This window comes from Diplotaxodon limnothrissa, linkage group LG3, assembly GCF_057381915.1.
Source record: "Diplotaxodon limnothrissa isolate DT_005_m linkage group LG3, D_limnothrissa_male_GT1.1, whole genome shotgun sequence".
NCBI classification, from domain to species: Eukaryota; Metazoa; Chordata; class Actinopteri; order Cichliformes; family Cichlidae; genus Diplotaxodon; species Diplotaxodon limnothrissa.
The window spans coordinates 64,450,337-64,473,665 of NC_140598.1; the positions used below are offsets into that span (position 1 = coordinate 64,450,337).

At 39.5% G+C, this 23,329-nt stretch overlaps 1 protein-coding gene across 1 annotated transcript in view; it reads left to right on the forward strand.

Annotated features, from left to right (window-relative positions):
• The window catches only part of nrxn2b (neurexin 2b), a 649,237-nt gene that overhangs the window by 103,381 nt on the left and 522,527 nt on the right, over window positions 1-23,329 (forward strand). The window contains exon 3 of the mRNA XM_085349739.1: window positions 15,792-15,821. Within this exon, the coding sequence (XP_085205865.1) occupies window positions 15,792-15,821 (30 nt within the window). The remainder of the gene's footprint in view (window positions 1-15,791; window positions 15,822-23,329) is intronic.

Consider the following 23,329-nt stretch of genomic DNA (forward strand, 5'->3'; position numbering starts at 1 on the left):
AATCTAGCTCTCATTGCTGTACGTTCTTGAATGTCACAGGCGAAACCCCTCCACCTTTCCCTTAATTTAAAAGGAAGCTTGGAGATGACTGTTCTCATATTAGTAGGGCTATCCATCTCCTCAATGTACTCCATGCTGTCTACTGTGTTACAGCAACTAGTGAGGAACATAGCAAACTCCGTCAGTGCATCACCATCCTCTGGCTTGATTACAGGCCATTTTAGAGCTCTTTCAATGTAGGCTGAGGCAATAGTATATTCATCCCCGAAATGCTTGCGCAGAAGCCTCTTAGCTTCAGCGTAGCCCCTGTCAGGATACATGTGCGAACAGCTACGAACAAGAACCTTGGGTCTCCCTTGGGTGAACTGCTCCAGGAAGCGCAACCTATCTCTATTGCTGTCTGTCCTTTCCTCAATCCCATGCTCGAACGCTTTCATAAAAAACCCAAACTCCAGTGGATCCCCACTGAATACTGGAACATCCAAAGGAGGGAGAGTGGATGCTTTCTGTTGTTTTACTAGGAGCTCTGTAATCTCATTTTGTCGCTTCATGACATCCAACAAGTCTTTAACATCAGCCATCCTGCCTTGACTAGTAATAGACTGGCTATTATCCTTCTTATTCAATGGATGAGGAAGCCTGCTACTCCTTTCTGAGCCCTGCATTACCTCCGACTCACATTCTCGACCGACATCTCCATGTTCTGGCTGAACCAAACCAAAACTGGCCCCAATACTTTGGCCCGGAGCTCTTTGGCAGGTAGCCATTTTGTTGACCAAGTCAGCAGAAGTGTTATGGGCTGGCTCCTTCACAGTCAGCACCTCAAGCTTTGCGTTAGCTGCAGCAATAGCTGTTTGCAACTCCCATTCCTCCCTTTTTGCCTTAAGAACAGCTTCTTGTCTGTCAATCTCCATCTTTTGCTTTAATGCCTCAGCACGTGCTACCAGAGCAGCCCTCTCTGCCTCAATCTTTAGCCTGGCAGAATATGTGGTCGAAGACACAACAGAAGAGGTTCGACTGCTTCGATGTGCTTTACTGCGTCTGGACGAAATTGCTGAAGCACTGTCTGCAGGCTCAACTTCAGCATCAACCATTCTTGCTTCATCTGCTTGCATTTCCACTCGTTTTAACCATCTCTCTACTTTCTCCACAAAACTTCTCAAATAGCTAGCCTTTGGCTCATACCACTGTGTCTGATCATGAAGAAGTTCCGACTCAGTCAAGTGATTTTTAACTGCATCGTTGTTTTCACAAAACTTAATATATATTTTTGAGAAGTCAGTGGCTAATTTAACAGCCACTTCCTCAAAATTGCCGTCATCTTCCATAAGCTCCTCAATCTCTTTTATCTTTCTAGTAAGGTAACCCAACTTGGTTTTCCTTGTCACTTTAAGATGCTGAAGCTTTTCCTCTTGTGCTTTAAAAGTTGGCTTGGAAACTCTTTTTTCCTGCTGCTCCATATTAATTGCGCTGGCATAAACCTTTCAATGCAATTAATCCTTTACACAGGCCATGTACCACTTAACCATACAGGAATTTTCACAAACCGTAAAGCAGGCACAGCCTCTTACTTTTCAGATGCGGGGTTTTCTTACTGCCGAAAGGATCCGGAAAACACGGGAAGACTTAAGCGCATCCTCTTTCACGTCCCGTTTTCCGTTTTCCCTTGCCGCGCCGCGGGCCGATTAACTCTGTGCGCCGGTGACGCGTGCGTAATCCTCTCACTTTCGGAGCAGTTTTCTGACTATTGTAGCGGCAGCCTTCGGTCCTTCTTTGCCGCTTCTGCAGAACGTAAAGTTTCTGACTCGTGCTCTTGTTCAGTCGCTTGGATGCCTTCCGGTAGCAAAAAAAAAACGAGGCGAAGGAGAAAAGGGGCAAAACATTTATTTTCCAAACAAATCGAAAGGTACAAAACAAATGCCTCTGGTGGGCGCTCCGTTTATATTTCCTTTATGTTACAACCAAAAAATAACATTAAAACGGCGACGGTCAGAAAACTGTTGCTCCACGTCCTGCTTGCTTACCTAACCTTTTTTACCCACACCCCTCCGCATGCGGGCCAAATACACACCCCTTTACGACATCTACCAACACTTTACAACAACAACAGACTAATAAAGCAGGATTAATTTATGGAGCACAGCATATTACATTATAACATAAAATGATCAAGATTATAATGGAAACTTAAAGATCATGACAAATACTTAAATATGGCATGATGTAACTGAGTGAAATTATTGGCCTGGACTTGGCTCCAACAGGCAACATGAAAGCAAGCAGCAGGGCTTTTTGCTCAGCTGCTGAAACTAAACAAGATACTGTTGTATCTCAATGAAAAGGCAACTTTGGATTTGTTGTTACCTTCATTTAGGCATTTTAAGATATAACACTGGAATTAGGGCTGTGCAATATGACCAAAATCTCATATCCCGATATAAGACATCTATCGTCCGATAACGATATAAATCACAAAAATGTAACATTTTCTGTAAATTCTGTGACTCTCGGGCAGCTCGTCTTGTGGGAAGTGTTTCCAGCTGCGCGTCATGTACCTGGAGTCGAGTGTTTTAACCGATGCATGAAACTATACATTTTTAAACATAAGTTGTAACGGCCGCCGTTTTCTTTGTGAGTATTTATTACACGGCGTGCTGCGGGGAAAAGCCTGTTCTAACGTTTGAGTCTAAGGTTTATTTTTTAGCACCTGGCGGCTCTCTTTTACTTCTCATCCATAAATAATCTGCTCTTTCACGTGATTCAGTTTATTTTGAAAAGTCTCAACAGGCTCTTGAGCTTTATTGTGAAAGGTTTATGTGGAACATAAACAAGCGGACACGCGGTGGTGTTACCGTCGTTGTTGCTAACCACAACGCATAAAAACAGGCGCTTGTCTGTCCGTAGTGTGGTTATATTAAATATAAGAGAAAGAGAGAACTTTAAGAAATTAATATAGCCACTACAGTGACCATCAAAACGATGAAAAAATATTGCCGTAAACAGTTTATTTTGCAACACCACGAAACAAACGATAGCGTAAAATGAAACGATAGACGTTTTTATATCGTCATCCGATATATATCGTTACATCGAACAGCCCTAACTGGAATCACAATGTGGGAAAAAAAATAAAAAAAATTATTTTTCTTGCACATGTTTTATGGTATTTTTCAGATTTCTTCTTTCTAATATTTGATATTTCCTGTGTATTGAGCTAACAAAAAGTTTTTGTTCAAGGTGTTTTTAAGGATGTGTTGAAATCTTCAATTTTAGGACAGTTGCCAGTGTAAAGGCACATTTTTAAAAAATAATTTACCAACAATCTACTGTAAACTGTTATAAGGCATAGAGACTCTGAGATTTAGACTAATTATTAGAATAAACTATTTAACACTCTTTGAATAATTCAACTTGCTAAAAAGACTGTTTAAGTACCTTTTCATTTACCATTGTGAGACAAAGAAACACATCACTATCCTGTAGTGAGTAGGGAGGATAGACCATTTGGGACTTTCCAATCTCAGTTAAATCAAGCTGCTTATCGTTTCCCACAAAGAGGATTCCAGCCTTACAAAATAGGCGCATGAATAATGAATACATTTGTTACAAAAATTTCCATGAATTTTTCGGTAATTACGCTCGCGCAAACTTCCAGGAGCACTACAGATTTGGTGGTCTAATAGTGTTTACCCGACCCAGTGAGTGAAGTTAGTGTGTTGTCTCAGTTGGAAGACATTAATTTTCCATTATGGGTTGTTGTTGTAGTTACCTGCTGAGACCCACCCCCTGACACAAGACAGGAAGTCGCTCTGACAAAAACTCACGGGCAGCTACATATTCAGGCAAAACTCATTATAACAGTTTTTTTTCCATTTCCCTAACACAAATCTACACAACACAGTGAGGGGCTGTTAGTGAAGAGAAACAGGATTGAGCTTCTAAACAGAGCCTGAAGGGAGAACATTGTCAAAATGAAACATTAAACATCAACAAATGCTCAAGGCAAGGTGTTATTTTGCGCTAACGTCCCTGTAGATCACTTTGCTTCTGACTTGAGCTTCTATAGCTCAGAGGTCCAGGAGATTTTCGTCTTGTTTTTACTGTGTGTCACTAATGTTGGATTGCTTTGCAGTAGAAATGGGACTGATATTAACAATCTCTATGAGAAACAACTTCATATACTTTTTTTTATAGATTATACTTATACTATCTATTACTGACTGATAATAATTGTATATTCTTTTATATCGTTGTCTGATGATGAAGGTGTCTTTTACTTTTAGAGGATTCTAATTGTTGTGCTATTAGCTTTTGGTAATCTTCATGTGTGTGTTAGGGTTGGGTTTTGGGCTTTTAAGAAAGGTGCTGTGGTTCCATGGCTATAATCTTCCACTTAAGGACTGGCTTCCTGCCTTCCTTTCAATACTTCTTGGCTGCTTGTTTCCCTGTCACATCTGATGTTGCAATTATAGCTTCCAAAATCCTGTGAGGAAAAGAAATGTTCAGGACAGCATGCATTTTGTGGTCCACTCTCCACTTTCAGCTTCTCTAATGTGTAGAGTCCATAAGTGGCAATCAGAGGACACTTATTCATTCTATGAATAAGTCATTCTATGATGCTGGCTGTTTAAAAAGAGGATGGATGGACTGGAGAAATGGTGTAAGGAACATCTGCAGAGTGAAAGAGGAAGGGTATATAGAAGTTTTGAGATATCCATGGGGGGGCTGGTGTTGAGTTTTGACCTCAGGAGACCTTATCTAGGACATAAGGATAGTATGTTTGCTGTAAGGCGTTATATTGGTGATGGTACAGCTACTTCTTTCAAATAAAGGCAGTGGGATTTCATATAAGAGCTGCTGAAATACTGAAGCGCCTCTGACCTTGCACTGTATAATTAGGCATAAGTGAAGAAATCACCAACATCCCTTCTGTATGCTAGTTTTGATGGCTATAACATGAAATTAGTTATAAAGTTCTCCAGCTTGACATACGGAGCTCCAATTTATTTATGAACTGTTTAATTAAGGCAGATCAGTGACTGTAAGATCGTTACCCCTCACCGATCTCCAAGATGCTCTGATATATTCTATGACATAGTTGTGTTTTAATGAACAAGAAGTGGGAGTCAAAATGATTTACCGTGTCACGGAGCTGATTAGGAGATCTTGGGGAGCATGATATCTTGAGATGAAATATTTTCCATTGTGATCCTTCATTATCTTCCCACACCCAGAGTAAACTGTTATTAAGACAATAAACAACGCTCAATGTATTTGTAATATGTGTAGGCCTATGCTGAATAAAAATACACGTATTGCACTGATAGGTTTTTAGTTATGAAAAGTTGACACCTATAAATGTTGGTTATTTGGCAGTGCGTGTTCACAACCCAAAGCAATAGCACTGCAATCAAATCATATTGTTTTACTTTACCTGTCATGGTGGTCTTGTGTATATTGTGTATCTGCAACCTTGGCATTTGCAGTCTTCATTACTTATCGTGCCACTGCCTTATTGTAACTTTTATAGTAAATCAAGTTATTCAACAGACTTCCAAATGACTTTGTGCATCGCTGCTGATAGCAGATGCTGCTGTGGAAAGTGGAAAGTGACCATAAAGATTTGATGCTTCACTCGCTTAGTTAACTTCTTTGCCTGGGGTCAACAGTTTCCTGTGGTATTTCTACAATCAGATGTCTGCAGAGACACACAGAAGAAATCTGTAAAATGCTGTAAAGAGTTTTTGTTGATAAAATTAAAATATATGAAATTTATGAGATGTCTACACATCAAAGCACTTTAACTGCATGAAAAGTTCAATTTAATGCCATGTCTACTGTATCATATAATCATTAAGTGAGTCACAGCCACAGCCAGATAGTAGTGCAGTAAAGATAACAACAACAGACCACCTTTATTTGTCACATACACAATAGCGTACAACATATAGTGAACTACTTGTGTCCAAGCTGCAGACATAACCGCACCAGGGCTTGGTTTTAACATGGGGGGGTTCACTAGAATCCATACCGAACACCGGGTGGCAATCAAACTCATTGAGTTTTTCCTTTCCACTCACCTTTCTCACTCACTATGAGACTAATAGACCTCTCTGCATTGAATCATATCTGTTATTAATCTCTGTCTCTCTTCCACAGCATGTCTTTATCCTGTCTTCCTTCTCTCACCCCAACCGGTCGCAGCAGATGGCCTGTTGGCCTCCCTGAGCCTGGTTCTGCCAGAGGTTTCTTCCTGTTAAAAGGGAGTTTTTCCTTCCCACTGTCGCCAAAGTGCTTGCTCATAGGAGGTCATATGATTGTTGGGTTTTTCTCTGTACCTATGAAGCGCCTTGAGGCGACTTTTGTTGTGATTTGGCGCTATATGAATAAAATTGAATTGAATTGAAACTCGTGACTCCTGCACCAAAGGTGTGTAGTCTTACCACTACACTATCTAGCTGCTCGAAGAGCAGGAGCAGCCAAGAGCTCCCACGGTCTCTTCTTCTCTTTCCAGTCAGTATTTGGTCATATAAACAGGTAGTTTCATCTTTAATAGATGAACAAAAAAAAGGTTTGGCCACCCCCGGAGTCAATGTCAAAAGTGGTACTGAGGTGTGAAGTCTACAGTATGTAATAAATTACCTCGACAAATCCCAAAGCCAAGTTAGAGCCTTATTTCCCCCTCTGTTTTTCACTTGTTTTGTATGTTTTGTTTTGAATGCTAGTAATTGTATCATGAGGGCTTACCAAAGGAAATGATTTGATTATGTTTGCTTGACTGCTTTGACAGCTTATCAAACTCAGGAATGTAAAATACTCCATGCTCATGATTTCTACCCAGCCTTCTCAACAGTTCTTAAATTTATACAGTTGCTCTGATTAGACAAAAACACCATCCTATGCTACTTACAAATACAATCTTGAAAACATCTGTTTAGAATCGTTGGGTGATGTTGCTGGTCCAGAAAAGACCTTTGACCTTTGAAGGTACACTAGCTTAATTTACGTACTAACAGAAGTTGAACCTATTGACCAGATTTTAATGAATCAAAGCTTTTCAGGTGTTCATGCAGCTATTTGATTAAGGGTCATTGCAAACTAGGGCTGCCACAAATTATTATTTTGATAGTCGACTAGTCACCGATTATTTTTGCGATTAGTCGACTAATCAGATCATGCATCCTTTGGACGTAAAATGTACAGCTTATTGCACCAGCATGCGTCTGCACTTATATAACTATCATTAGCTTACAGCTTTAAGTGTTAAAGATATGTGCTAACTAAAAATAAAGACAAGATGATAGTTTATTAAACTTTTAATAAAATTTGCAGATTGTCTCAGTGGAGTTTAATAAACTCAGCCGTCTGCTCCTTGCCATCTAAAATACAGTATAACAGAATCTCACAGAGGTGGGACCAAGTCATTGTTTTGCAAGTCTCAAGTAAGTCTCAAGTCTTTATCCTCAAGTCTCAAGTCAAGTCTCAAGTAATGTCAGGCAAGTCAGAGTCGAGTCTCAAGTCACTGGTGTAAAAGTCCGAGTCAAGTCACAAGTCTGAAACTTTGAATTTCAAGTCCTTTCGAGTCTTTAAAAAAAACAAACGAAAAAATAATGTTGCAGTTATATGCTAAATGTAAATATTAGACCATGTAATTTTAAAATCTGTGTTTTTCTCAACACATACAAAATAGTGAACTTAGAAAATATACACAAATTGTGAAATTGCACCTCTTTAAAATGCAGCTCAATTAAACTTAGCTCCAAGAATAATTTTCACCGACAGTTCTGAGATACGCTGCATGTTATTCTTGGATGCGGTTGTAGGACCAGCTTTAAAATCGCATGACAAAAATATCATACACATTAAAAAAAACTGTATCACCAACGTAGCCTGGAAAACATTTGCTAGTTAGATGAAGTCAGCTATCTCATCTTAGCATATTTATATGCATATTTATAATTATACGGTTCTTGGAGTGAGTGCATACACTCATGAAGTTTAGTAACTTCCGGTCACTGCAACAAGCCCAGGTACAGTTTACCGACGGATGGGTGCAGGACCTTGAAATGCACCGTGTAGAACGAAAGACCATCGTACGTATCATAAGTTTACCAGTCTCACAAATCGTCTTCATAAATACACATTCGTTAACCGTTTATTAATATAACCTTTGAGCTCAACGGTAATTAATTAGTAGTGGAAATAATTTCTGGTAGCATCACAGAAATGTAGCAGTGACAATAATATTGTATGCTGTAATCGTACTGGGCAATTAGTGATACAAAAACCCTGTTTTATCCTGTGAATAAAAGTATGTGTTTTTGTCAGTGTACCATAATAACAGAAGCGAAACGCAATATTGTGTCAGGATAATTTACTATTTATGCACAATAAATAAAGGAGCATAGCGCGACAATTTCTGTTCAGCGCCAGACTTGCTTGTAACCTATATCACCAATTATGTTAAGAAAAATGACGCATTAACTACAACAGCAGACTGACCTTTGTGTAAATGCTTGGAGCAGACTAACCTGTGAGCTGGAGTGTTCTAGGACGTTATATTTGATCTTTGAATGGCTGCAATCCAGTCGCCTCTTTGTTACTTCGGAAACATGGCTCGAACAATGTCTCTTCCACGACGTAATCCGATAACAACCGATCTCTTTACCTGTCGGCTTCCCGTGGCTGTCATGCGACCGGCTATTGCAGTTAATAATACAACAGCTTCTTGACATTTTTGTGTTTCTTTTTATCGCTGTGTGACTGATTTTAATTGAAAGCCTGCGTGCGCTAGTACCGCTTGCCACGAGTTCCCAGAATCCTTTGCGGTTCTACCCGTGAATGACGTCACATTTTCAATCTCTATATAATATGCATGTTAAATTTTATATTTGGGGTGAAATATCAAGTCTTTTCAAGTAAACCGGTTCAAGTCCAATTCAAGTCCCAAGTCATTGGTGTAAAAGTCCAAGTCAAGTCACAAGTCTTAGAACATTTTTTCAAGTCAAGTCTAAAGTCATAAAATTAATGACTCGAGTCTGACTTGAGTCCAAGTCATGTGACTCGAGTCCACACCTCTGGAATCTCACACTTCCGTTTAATTAGTTTTCTGTTTGACGTTTATTCAGCCTGTGCAAAAAATAACTTTAATCTCAGCCAAACCGATTTACTCAGGAACAAATAAAACACTAAAAAAAGCCAAACAATAATAGTTTTAAGTTATTTAACTGACTTATATATCATGTTTAACCTGAGTAGTGAAAGTCCGCGTGGGGTTTGAAAACGATTTGCCGGGAGTCCGCAGTTCTCGCCGGCTCAAGTGACCATTGAACCCCCCGGCTAGCTATCGAGCTGGTGGGTAACAGATGTCTCCGAAAACATCGGAGCACTTTTGCAAATATGTGATGTCTTGATAAACCAAGCAGATATTTGAAGTTTACACAGTTTATTTTGTGACCCAGAAAGAGTAAGATTAAAACTAAGTAGCTGCCGCCATTGTTGGAAACTGGTATTGGCTGGGCTGTGCTATGAATCCTGGGATAGGTTGGGCCATGCTGGGGATATGAAGGACGACCGCATTTGGAGGCGTCTTCGAATTTGGAAAGCCTTCGTCACGTCGCTGTAACGTAATCGACCTACAAATGCAGCCTCCGAAGGATGCGGCCTGAATTTGGACACAGCTACGATACTGGAGTTACTTCTTCTTCTTCGGGGTTTAACGACAGCTGGCATCCTTGTACATGCATTGCTGCCATCTTCTGCTTCAGTCCGCTATTACACTCCTAAATCCTACTACTTATTCCTGCGTCTTTCAGGATCTTACAAGGCTTTAAACGACGCTTCGACTATTACATTTGTCGTCAACGATTTTGATAGTCAACGTAATCGTGACTAGTCGACTAATCGTGGCAGCTCTATTGCAAACATTAGGGAAATACACAAGGATCCCTCTCAGCATGCCTTGCCATCTCTTTTTCCACATCGAGCCAAATTTGTCTGATGTGGTCTCAAAGCAACCTAATGTTAAAGAACATACCTTTAACATATGTTTCTTCCTATTTGAAATAGGGCATTGAAAGAAATCAAAGCAGGACTGTAGAGGTGTTCTTCGCCCCTTAGCTCTTACTATCTCCATCTTTCTCTCATAGAATAGATATCCATGATTAATTATTAAAACACTTTAAATCAGCCACAGTTTAATATTACTTTAGCTGCTCTAAGATACTGCATTATACATCTGACTACTGGGAAGAATATTGTTCACGTTCAATCAGAACCATTTTCCAACATCTTTCAGCAGATGTTTTTACAAATTGCCCTAGTTTGTTTCTGAGTACTCCAGAGCCATGCCTGCACTTTTCAGAGATATAAAGTAATAATCATACTGTGAAACTTTATCTTAGCCCAGGTCTAGTAAAAGCCATTGATTTGTGGACGTGTCAAATGTTTTGGATAGTGTGCACTTTTATATCGTGTGCCAAGGGTGCACTAAGCAATAAGATGCATATAAAATAATTTATTGTTTTCATTTTATATTTCAATACGTTTATACACTTTGGCTGTTTGGTTTTCGGTAATGCTTACTGAAGTCACTAATGTTATCACAGGCAGTGTCCTTGAAAATATAAAGAATACTTAACTGCTGTTTACTACTACCTTGGGATCAGCAGGTAAAGAAAAGGGGTTGTGTCAGTACGGCGTGTGCTTCCAGGAAGCACATAAACTGTGGTGGCCGTACGTGAGTGACAGTCCTCAGTGGAGGATGCTGTTTAGCATGCAATTCAAACACCACAGAGGTGGCTGGAAAGTGAACACTTCTATCTAATGAGAGTATGGATCTCCATCTAATGAACAAGGAATGGCGTGAGGGAAGGAAATTGGTAGAAAAAAACAATGAGGATGACACAAATTTTTCTATCTACCCTCCAAATGTGGCTAATGTGTTAATGCTGGTGCCCTGAGATGATTGATGACTGATGACGGTTCGAATGTTTTCAGTTGCTCAAGAAAGGTCTGGACTGCAGGCAGGCTATGAAGTCATGTTGTTTTAATAGCTGCAGTGTGTGAATTTAGAATTGTCTTGCTGAAATATGCGTGTCCTTTCCCGGTGCTCCACTGCACTGCTGCTTTGCACATGTACAAGCTGCCAATTCCATAGGCACTGATGCACCGCCATACCATCAGGATTCAGAACTGAGTGCTGATAACAAGCTGGGTGACCTCTCTCTTCCTGAGCATCCATATTTTCCAAAACGAATTTCAAATTTAATCCTTTTTAGATAACTGAACAGTTTTCCACCTTGCCTCAGTCCATTTTAAATTACCTTTGGCCCAAAGACAATACTACCATTTCTTCATTATTTTCATATATTTCCTCTTTTTCATATTTTTACATTCAGGAAAATTATTCTGAAATCATCAAGATTTTGTAGATGCTGTTTTTTAATCTCTTTTTAAACTTAGTCATGTTACTGTCTAGTTGCTAGTTCACCTTAATAGTAGCACAATGTTCTCCAGCTTACTTTTCCAGCAACTTTTTGCCCAGTCCAAACTTTTTTGAGACATGTTGCTGCTGTCAAATTCAAAATCACCTAATATATTGCCTGAAACTGTGAACTCTCTCAATTTAAACACTTGATATTTTTTCACATTTTTTTGTTATGACTAAACCACAAGTTTGTGAGATTTGGAAAACATTGCTTTCTGTTTTTATTGTTTACATTACCGAGTGTCACACAGCTGATTAGGAGATTACATTCTGTTTACATTTTATTTGGGGTTATTTGTTCACATGGTTCAATTGCATTAAAGTTCCATTAAAGTCTTTATTTGTTTTTAACATGATCTTTGTCCAAATTGTGTGGTGTAGTGTATTGTAGTATAGAGTAGTGTAGTGTTGGTCAGACTCTGCATCATCCAGTCACCTTCAACTGCTGCAGCTTATTTTCTGGCCTTCACTCTCCCACAGTGCCAGATCTTACACTCTGCAACTACTGTCAGTTAGTCTTGTTGCAGCCCTTAGCAGCCCTGAGATTCTGCTAACCCTGTATAACCCTGCTTTTCCTCCTTCCAGTTCCACCTCCAGCCGCATCCTTGCCCCTCTGCCACTGGCTAGCATAGCTCTTTTAGCCTACCTTCCGCCATAACCAATAAATTGTCTTGCTGCAGCAAATCAGTCTTGGTCCCTGTTCTACATTTGGGCTGTTTTAGTTTGGTCCTGATAAGAGCAAAAAAATCACGAGGTAGAAGAGAGCAGGAGGTGACAGCAGCTGGCTCATGCAGGGCTCCGCATGGAGAAGGGGAATGAGAAGAGGTCAAAAAAAACAACAAACGGGAACAAGAGCATTTGGGATAAGATGCAAACGTGACTCCTTCTAATGACAGAATTATTACCCTGCTCCATCTGCCATTCAATCAAAACCACCCAATCTCAGCCATTCTCCAAACTGCGCCCGTTCCGTTAGGCACTCCCATCTGTACTCACCAAAACTAAGGATGTAATCAAATGCTCAAGGATAAAAACTCGTAGTTTGGACTGAGATGTTGTCACGTTCATAGTGTGTGTGGAGCAATGCTGCTTTTGGCTGTGGTAAATTTGTTTTGTGCTTCAATATTAATGTGAGATGGAGCGTTTTTCTTGTGTCTGTTGTTTCTGGTTATCTTAAAGTGATCAGTAATTTATTTTTTCTGCCATGCTGCTGCCTCTCTTTCAACAACTTGCTAGTGAAAGTCATTAAAACCCCAGTCGGGATCTGGCATGTTGGGAGTCTGACATTGAAGACTTGTGCTGATTTAACATGATGTGTGTATGTGGCTTTTGTGTCCTTCAATTTGGAAGAAATCTTTTACGTTTTTCTGTTTTACTTTTTAATACAATACTTTGGAATCACTGTGTCCTTTTGATTATCTTTTGGCTACATTTTGTTATCTGCACACCTGTCTCTTAATCTTTCATTCGCACAGGCTGTGAGGATGCCAATGACACCTTGTTTTCATTTTTTTTGTCTTTTTCTGTCTGTTTTACCTCTTCTTTGCCTTCTTTTGTGTTCCTTTTCCATAAAATTGTACCACTGCTTTTTGCTCGGCTAAGCTGGATGAGGTCGGGGTGGGAGGTGGGGGGATGTATTTGAATGATTTGGTATGCAGCGACAGCACCATTCTGTTTCATTGCAGGAGCCTTCGCCTTATCTCCTTAATGGATTATGAGCAAGGGAACAAAAACAGAAGGAGGCAGAGTCAGAATGATTGAACTCCCTGCAAAAGGCCGGCAGGAAACGGACTGAAGCCAGATAAATAAAACACTCTGCCTGTATATTTCTTCTTCCCCTGAATCACAGATGTTATTAAGAAAGAGGACAATAGAAACAGCTTGTAGTGAAGAGTCATTTGAGCTTCTGTAGGCTTTGCCTTCTGATTTGTCTGCCTGCTGGTTGGTAGTGTAGATGTGTTTGTGCATAGACTAACAGCTTGCCACTTTTGACTATAAACACTTTTATTTTTGTCCAGTTTGTCTTCAAGAAAAAGCAGAAACCAAACGTTTAGAAAACTTTAGCTGTCAAACACTTCAATTAGTCACTCTTTGTGCTTAAAATTGTTACACAGACAACATTTGCTGTACGTGCAAGCTGTCTCGGCTGAGATTAGTTCTGCTTTAAAGGTTGTTGCTCTTATTTGGTACGGCTAGAGTTCTAAATCTGTGTTTTAGCACATTATTTATTTGGGAGGTTAGGTGAAAAATTGTACTGAGACTGAATGATTTCTATTTAAATGTATTCTGAATATGATCTGCAATAAGAGACACTTTTAGGAAATCATTCAAGAGAATGTGCAGAATACCAGCATGTCATAGAATCCATAGATTAGATCACTGCGGCTAACTGGGACTTGAACTTTTGTTTGTTTGCCAGATGCTTATATTAAACACAGAAGTAATGTTTAACAGTTAAAGGCTGTTGCTCTGTGTTCCCTCGATCATCAATGGTTATTTATATTAATCTGTTTGCTGATAACACCAAAAGTCTTGTGCTTGAAGTGGTATTGATCAAGAAAAGACAGGTTGAGATGAAATGATTCGACCTTCTGGGTCTTCTAGTTCAACAGACATAGTGCTGTTTGTATTCCATGCAGCCTGGGGTTAAATCCAATTTGCTGTAGCTGTTTAGTGTATGTGGGAATAAACTCTGCTTGAGGCCATAGCGCTTCAGTCTTTTCAGTTTTATTTATCTGACTGACATGGTTTACTTCCAAGAATTCTATTGAAAAACCTGCTGCTCTATGTGTGCAGCTGATGACCACTGTCAGCTGATAGGAAGCTTACAACAGCTCTTTTCCTGTTTTTCCTTTTTTGTCACGCTTTTTCCCTTATAACCACCAGTACGATAGCTTTCCCCAAACAGGAACAATATAGTAGCTAAAAAGAGTGGGGATGTTAAAATGTTTCAGTTGGTCACCATCTGCCCACCACTGTACAATTACTAATAATATAATGCATATACGTTATACTGTGTCCATATACATTTATATTTCTCCTCTATAGTCTTTATATCGCCTGCGAGGTTCGAGTCAATAACTACAAAATGCAAGCAACTGCTTCCTGAATGACACTCTTGTGCTGTTCATAAACACCAACTCCATCCACAGAGTCTTTGACTCTAGCTGGCAGCGATATTTCTTGGTCTTCTATGCAGCCTCGGTAAGGTTAGTGTACACATGAACTGCCTGCTGGAGGTTCTGGTTAGAGAAGTAGAAGAAGAACTACTGACATTAGCTGTAGTCCAAGATTATGGAGTTGGAGTACATCCTGCTGTGGAAGTAGAGTCTACGTATGGAAAAGTTTGAAGTTCACTAAATATGTTCATCCAGTTGTGAAAACCATGAATTGTAAAACTGCTTTTCCGTGTTTGTAACTTCATTTAGTTTAGGCAACAACCTTTGACAGGTGGACACTGTTCAGGTTGTTGCTTATTTTAAAGACAGCTGGAAGCACGTTGTTGTCTTTATGTGGGGGAGTACTCTTTCTGGGATTGCATTCTCAACAGTTTTCTGTGTGTGTGTTCATGGCGTTGAATAATAATAGAGTATCTTGAACTGATCTCTGTGACTATGGCTTTTTGAAAGTTGCATAATGTAAGATTTATATTAGCTACTAGCACCAACAGGAGCTCATTGTCTCTGTTGAATCTATTGAAATGGGTGTTTGGCTAGACGTTTGCTTGGTAGCCTACAGCCAGCTTAATAACTGCTTGGAATGGTGTTCTGATAATATCTACCCACATTAGGGTGCAGAGAACGTTTGATCCTGTAGCATGTTTCCAGATTTTATCTTTGACCTCCTCTGTGTGAACCTTGCAAAGCTCTTTGTGTGTGTGTGTGAGTGTGTGTCTGGTTTGAGTACAGTTGGATATGAGATACCAGGTTCAAGCCTTTTCTGCCAAACAGTTCTCTGTGTGTTCCATAAGTACTCCAAAGGAAAAAAAAGCATTTGTGAGAGCAATAGCCTTCGGGAGTTGCGCCAAATAAAAATGCTTTTTTTTCTAACCCCCCCACCCCCCCACACACCTCACTCAAGAAGTGTTTGCTCGTTTTCCGTTACTATTCGCTCTTTCTCTCTATCTTTCTCTCTCTTTCTCGTTTTTTACCTTTGATTTGAACTCTGACATCCAAGTCTGCCCCAGGATGTCTGTCACAAACTGCAGTCCAACGTTGTGACAATGCTTTTTTTCTTCCCGTGCCTTTTATGACCTTCTTTTCTTCCTCTTTCTGTTCTTTTTTTCTGTTTTTTCCCTTTCAAGGTCTGGCGCACCTGACGTTAAACGACCAAGGTATGGGTTCATTCCTTTTTTATTTTGGTTCTGTTTTTAGAGGAACTGACTCAGCCCTCTTTGCCCCAAAACTACTGCTTTCTCTCACAGTTTCCTCCTCTGCTTTTTACCTTCCCTCTGTGCCATATCCCACCATTTCCCCCCAAATCCTCCTCTTTGGCTTTTAATCTTTTGCATCATTCTCCCCTGTTGCTGCCCCTTCTTTGTCACATTTTACTTTTTCTTTTTTGACTTTTGGTTATGCCTCCTGCTTCTCCTTCCTCTCCCTGCTGCCATATCTTTGTGCTTTTTTGTGACCGCCACCAATACGTGTCCCACCCTTTGTCCTGTCCTATGGCTCACGTCCTGGACCTTCACCTCTGACCACCTTTGACCCCAACGACCTGACCCCGGGGCTGAAGGTAACACTTTTCTGCTATCCCTTTTCTTTGGGTTTAAACAAGAATAATTTAACAAAACAAAAGGAAGAAAAAAATCCTGCTGATTCTATTGGAAATGTGTTTGTTGGTCAAAATTACAACAGCAAAATGTGTCCACACTCTCATTCACTAACACTTCAAGGTGAAAGTGTTGTCGAATGTGCAGAGTTTCTCTTCACCACTCTGCTGACATTCCCATTGTTTGGCACTCAGATGTTTTAAAGGGCAAACAGTTCAAGTTCTGATGATTCTTGAATTGTCATTGTTATTCTGTTTTGAGACAATGTGTTTTGACACTGCTATGAACACTGGATGTTATTGATGTTATTGACTGCAATGTATACACTGAGCTGCATATGTCACACACCAGCTGTTTAACCTCTGCACACCACACTTTTCTCCCTCAGTGTCTGCAAATTTTCCAGAAAGGTGTTTAATTCATGATCAAAGGTTAAATCTGAATATTTGATTGCAATTTGTGCAGCCAACATCCCTTTTAAACGACACTTAGCGGATGTTCATTAGTTCCTCAATTGTATTCATCTGACCTCCAATCTTCATAAAAAAAGTGTTAAGCAAAGCCATTAAAGCAAAAAATGAACAAGTGCAATGCATGTTCTGACCGTTTCTGGGGGTGGAGACGTTGCTTTCTTCTATCGTTTAAGTCCATGTTTCAAGCAGGCTTGAACTCCTTCCCTTTCTTTTTACTGTTTAATCTTACTGTCCTGTATTGATACAGAACAAATGAGAGACATGATCAAGGTTATTAAAAATGTCAAATAGGCTTTAGATTTCATCTTACCTAATATAACGTTGTTTGATGATTTGAACCAAAGTCATAGCATTCATCATTTCTGGATTTTTGCTTCACAAAGCTGAGATTAGGCCTTATATAATAATGATGAGAAATATTGCATAACTGTACCAGCTGTATTAAAGATTGATGCTGAAAATCAAAACACACTTTAAACAGACATTTAGTTTGCATTAGATGTGCGCAGATTGATTCACTATGGAGGGCAAAAGACATGCTTTTTTTGATCACTGCTCATCATCAATCAGAAGAAGTGAATCTGCTTGTTATTCAGCCCATGTGTTTCCTTTTTCATGTGCCGATTCTGACAAAACGTAAAAAAACAAAACAAAACAAAGAACTTCATTCCGTTGCTCTGCCATCTCTACATGCTGCTTCTATTTCTGCAGACCTTGCATCTCCAAAGTGTCAACAAATGTTTTGAATGGAATTATTCCTCATCTTAACTTAACTGCATAGTAAATATGTGGTGGTGTTTCACATTACAATGTTAAATGAACCGTGTTAACCCCACAAGACCACCCAGTAATACATTGTGCCTTATTTAGTAACAGGGACATACTTTTGAAGAGATATACTGGGTCAAAGTTTATGGATCGGGAACTACAGAGCAATGGAGATGCAAGGATATTGTTGGTGACAACATGCATACTTTGTGCTGACATGGCCCTGTTTGTTAACTAAAAGGGATGCACCAATGAACCAGTGTTCTGATTAGATGCACATACCTTTTCTTAAGGTATCTTCCAGTACTCAGAGCCAAGTGTGAAGTTTGAGGCAACAGTGCTAACCAGTGCACCATTGTTCCATAGAATTTGAAGGATTATAATGATTACTCAGACACATGTGGTAGATCCTATAACAAACAAACATCGGGGCTAAAAAATGCACAAAAACCCATTTCTACTTAATTCTGTGTTAATAACTATAACTGATTATTAATCAAATTGATTGTAATATTATCTACAATTGATAATGAAGAACCATAAAAAGTGTAGTATGTGTAGTATCTCATGTTATGTTACTGTTATTTCACCCTTAAAATACATGAATGATGGTCTAACTCACACAAGATTTATTGATAACCAAATACTCCACTGTGTCTCCTTAAATAGATTAAGATCATCCTGTGAAAGACAACAAGAACTGTGGAAAACAATCAAACAAAAAAAATCATACTTTAGGATCTTACTTTGTGGAAGTCGAGTCTTAGTTATGTCAAGAAACAACTGCTCTGAAAATAAATTGATGTTTACATTAATATTTGTATTCTACTTTCAGTAATTCTTTAATTAACAAATTAATAACAACAACAAACTTTGGTTGAGTGCTATCAGTAAATGCATTCAACATAACAGGCAATAATAAAACAATCTGAGTAATGTAGAAATCCCCTTAATCACACGTGAAATGCAGATTTAGCCCAGCAAATTTAGACTTAAATGTAATTCCTACAGAATAAACTTAAAAAGACTGACTTGCTTCTAGTTTACAAGAATAATGCAACCACAGAATGCTAAACACATCTTAAGCTAGAAAGACCTGCTGTGTATTTGGTCTGAAACAGCAAATCTACTCCTTTATGCATGCTCACTTAAATGACAGAAAGTCCACAAGTGTTCACAATGAAGTGAAATAATAACCGACCTTGCTCTCCCGTGTGCCACGTGCTAATGAGATCCAAAAAATAAATGTTCACTCTTTTGGAAGAAGCTTTTTCATGTATCATTCTTCCTTCAGACAAACTCTCTTCCTGCTACTGTTTGTGCTCTATTTGAATTAAAAGCATCAGACGTAATGAAGGGTAAGCAATAAACCATGCTAAAACATACAACATAATTTGTTGTTGTTGTTGTTTTTTTTTTTTTGTTTTTTTTTTACAACTTTATTTATAGTTTTCCAACAAAACAGTCCAGAATTTCTTACAAAAGTTGCGAACCCTACCCCCCACCCCCATCCAGGTGGCATCCCCACAACCAGGAAGCACAATACACACAACACAAGAAAAAAAAAAAAAAAAAAAAAGGGGAGAAACACTCAAACCAATCTGTGACAGTCATTATAGCACCAACAGCCGGACCCCGGCACATGAGAGAAGAAACAAAGAAGAAAAAGGGAATAAAGAAATCCCAACAGTCAAAGTACGGGCATTGAGGAGACTATGGACAGCAGTCCGAGAAGAGAGCAAGAGCATAAATTACCAACAAGTAAAGAACAATAAATCAGGCAAAAGACAGACTCTTGACATGAGTTATGAACCGTGACCAGGTTTTGTCATATTTACTCCCCAAGCCGCGTACGGTATACCTAATTTTTTCCAGAGCTAATCCCAACATCACCTCTCTAATCCAATGGACGTAGGAAGGAGGGTTCGACGCCTTCCAGCTCAGCAGTATCAGACGGCGGGCATGCAACGAGGCAAAGGCTATTGCGTTTTTGTGGAGGGGAGAGAGTCTCAGCTCTTCCCGAGGTACACCGAAGATAGCTATCAAAGAGTCAGGCCGCAGTGTTTCACCCGATATAGCTGACAGTGATTGAAAAATTGATGTCCAGAAACCATACAGGGAGGGACATGACCAAAACATGTGCCCCAAAGAAACAGGAGAGTAATCACATCTAGGACAATTCGGTGCAACATCAGGGTACAGTTTAGACAGTCTGTCATTAGAATAGTGGAGCCTGTGGACGACCTTAAATTGAATCAGGCCATGTCTAATACAGAGAGAAGACGTATGTATACGCTGTATGGCTTTCTTCCAGATGTCTTCTGATATGAGTTCTCCAACCTCCCCTTCCCACGCCGCCTTAGGTTTGTCCCATGTATGAGGGCAGCTTTCAAGAATCAATGCATAAATCTTCGATATTGCTCTTTTAGTGGGCTGACTCACATTAAGAACTAGATACAGTAGGTCCTTAGAGGGCAGAGACGGGTACCCTGGGAGAAATTTAGAGGCAAAACTCCGAGCCTGAAGGTATCTGAAGTAGTGAGACTTTGGTAAGTTATGGTCTTCACACAAATATTTAAATGAGACAAAGCCATCCTCAGTGAAGAGATCTTGAAAGAAAACCAGACCGTTTCTGTGCCAGACTGCAAATGAATGATCTATTTGAGATGGTGTAAAAAGATGGTTGAACATTATCGGAGAAAAGCTACAAGTATTTGTCAAGTTAAAATGTTTCCTGAATTGACCCCAGATCTTAATTGAATTTTGAACCACCAAATTGGAGTTCAGCCCAGATGCTTTGACATTCAGTGGGAGAGGGGCAGTTAAGATCGAAATCGGAGAGATTGGGAGTGTAGCTCTCAGTTCCATATCTGCCCAGACTGGACCCTCCCCATCCGCAAACATGGTTATCCAATATGTCAGCTTGACAATGTTAGCAGCCCAATAATAGAATAAGAAATTAGGTAAGCCCAAACCACCATCAGCTTTAGCTCTCTCCAGGCTTGCTCTCCTTATGCGTGCAGGTTTTTTGTTCCATATGAACAAAGAGACAAAGCGATCCAGCTGGGCAAAATAGGATTTGGGGAGAAAGATGGGGATCATTTGGAATAGATAAAGAAACCTGGGCATTACAGTCATCTTCACCACATTTATCCGTCCTGCCAGCGAAAGTGGAAGTTTTGACCACCTACCCAGATCAGATTTAGTACTGTCCAGAATAGACCTGTAGTTATACTGGAAAATAGTCTTAATCGAGCCAGCTATTTCCAGTCCCAAATATGTGAATTTGTCATTTTCAATTTTAAAAGGCAAATCGTCATAAGTGGTCTGTTTTGCCAGATTGTTCAATGGAAACAGTAAAGATTTTGATAAATTAACCTTATACCCCGATATGTTGCTGAACTCCCGCAGCCAGCGGAAAAGGTGGGGCATACTCCCAATTGGGTCTGATATCTGCAAAAGGAGATCATCAGCATAAAGCAGAGTTTTATGAGTTACCTCACCCCTGGATATACCTTTAATCCTCTCATCAGATCTGATAGCAATTGCCAGCGGTTCGATCGCAATGTCAAACAGGAAGGGTGACAGGCAACAGCCCTGCCTCGTCCCCCTGTAGAGCGAAAAATATTCCGAAATCAGACCATTTGTCCTGACTGCAGCCATAGGCGTTGAATATAGGACTTTAATCCATCTACAAAAAGTAGGTCCCATGCCGAATTTCTCCAGAACTGTGAAAAGGTAGGACCATTCGATTCTATCAAACGCCTTTTCAGCGTCAAGGCTCAGAATAACTTCCGGTTGTATTGTCGAATGGGGGGAGAATACCACATTAAACAGTCGTCTCACATTAAAAAATGACTGCCGTCCGGGAATGAAGCCCGTTTGGTCCTCATTAATAATGGTGGAAATAATAGGGTCCAACCGTAGTGCAAGAGTTTTGGTTAAAATCTTATAGTCACAGCACAAAAGACTTATTGGCCTGTATGAGCTACACTGTACAGGATCTTTATCTTTCTTTAGTAAGACTGAGATCGTGGCCTGGGTAAGCGTCTGCGGCAGATTGCCAGTAGCAAAAGATTCAGCATAAACTGATTCTAAAATAGGTGTGAGCTTCGAAGAGAATTCCTTGTAAAACTCCATGGGGAAACTGTTGTTGTTGTTTTTAGGGGAAATGTATATGTTAATTTGTTTTTTTTATGTTTCTTCAATTGAATTATAAGTGAATACTACAGTGATAGTACGTAAATGATCTTTACCATGTTTTTTGTTTTTCTTCATTTATTTAAGATAAGCAGAGGTTTCCATCCATAAAATCATCATACTTTTTGTGAAGTCTGATGCTTTTATTTTCAAAGGTAGATGGTAGTAGGAAAAAAAAGGTTTGTTATCACAAGCAATAGCAAGTAACATTGTTAGGCTTTCTCACAGGTCTTCTGTGTTTTTAAGTGAGTGTTTGAAAGTCTGTGCTTCCTATCATGCAAATGAAAGCTGCTGCAGCTAGAATGAAATTCTTCCAAACTGCTACTCAGTCCTGCCAATATCTAATGTAGTAAGTCCATTCAACTGAACTAAATGGACTGCCTTAGATCAGCCTGATCCAGCTTTTAGAGTCTGGGCCTCAAATGCAACACTGAACATTCAATCTCCAGTCAACCACTTCAAAGGAAAACTGGGCACACCCAAAGGCGCTGGATCTTATTCATTGTTTTAGAAAAGCAGGGGTTTGGAAATGTTGAATTTCAACATTGAAAAAAAAAGATCTACATAAATAATCTGGGAAACAAATACCATTGACTGATACAGAGATCCTAATGCATACACTAAAAACATCTTAAAAATAAAAACAAATATGCCCGTAAACACATTTTGTATAAGTGTGTTTGTGTGTACATGCACATGTACCCTAACCATGCAGATCTGGATTTTTTAAATTTTATTTCTTTTAAGAAAAATTTTGGTCAGTTCTTAAGATCAGAGGCAAGCGGCACAGTGGTCATATAACCAGGCCAAGAAAATCAATGTCCATCTTCTCTCAAACCCAAGGCTGTCCTTCACAGCTGCTGGAAGGACAAACCCCAGCTTTTAGTCAGTGCCGATCTTTATCTGCCTGCCTGTAAGGCTGCTGTCAGTTCCACACATTGGGCTGCATATTTGTAAACCAAAACATAACATTTCATTTTGATTTAATTATTTAAATAAGAACAGAAGAACAGAAGTCAAATTTATGGAGTATAAAATTATTAAACATTACAAAAAATACAATAATACAAATTGTTTTGTCATCCTGAAGACACAACTGATTGACTGATTAAACGTCAGAGCAGGTACAGTAGATGCGCATGTACATATCTCTGTATGTGTAAGTGTATATGTACCATGAAAGGACACGCACTTACTTTCCTGAACGAATTATCTAAAGCATTTAGTTTTTCCGCTGGAAACTTTATTTGCTTTGTGACACTTCACTCAGTAGCAAATCCTCTGCTGTCCAATTAATGAACTATCACATTACTGCCACATGAAACAGCTGATGCTGTGCCCCCTGCGACCCTAAGGCTTACAGCAGATCTCTAAAGCAATACAAAGACTACTAACAACAGCTACAGTCCAAGATAGTGGTGATAAGCAACAAACTGAAATCAAAATTGATACAACAGAAACTTGACCGGTTAAACACAAGATTGGAAGCTCCTGGAAAACCGATTAACAGCAACTAAACTCAAGGGAACAATGTCCACTAGCAAATTTATCATAAATGGCTTCTCTCAAAACAAACAAAACAATTGCTGAAATGAGTTACTCCACATGCCTGGGTGGCTGTTAGTCTCC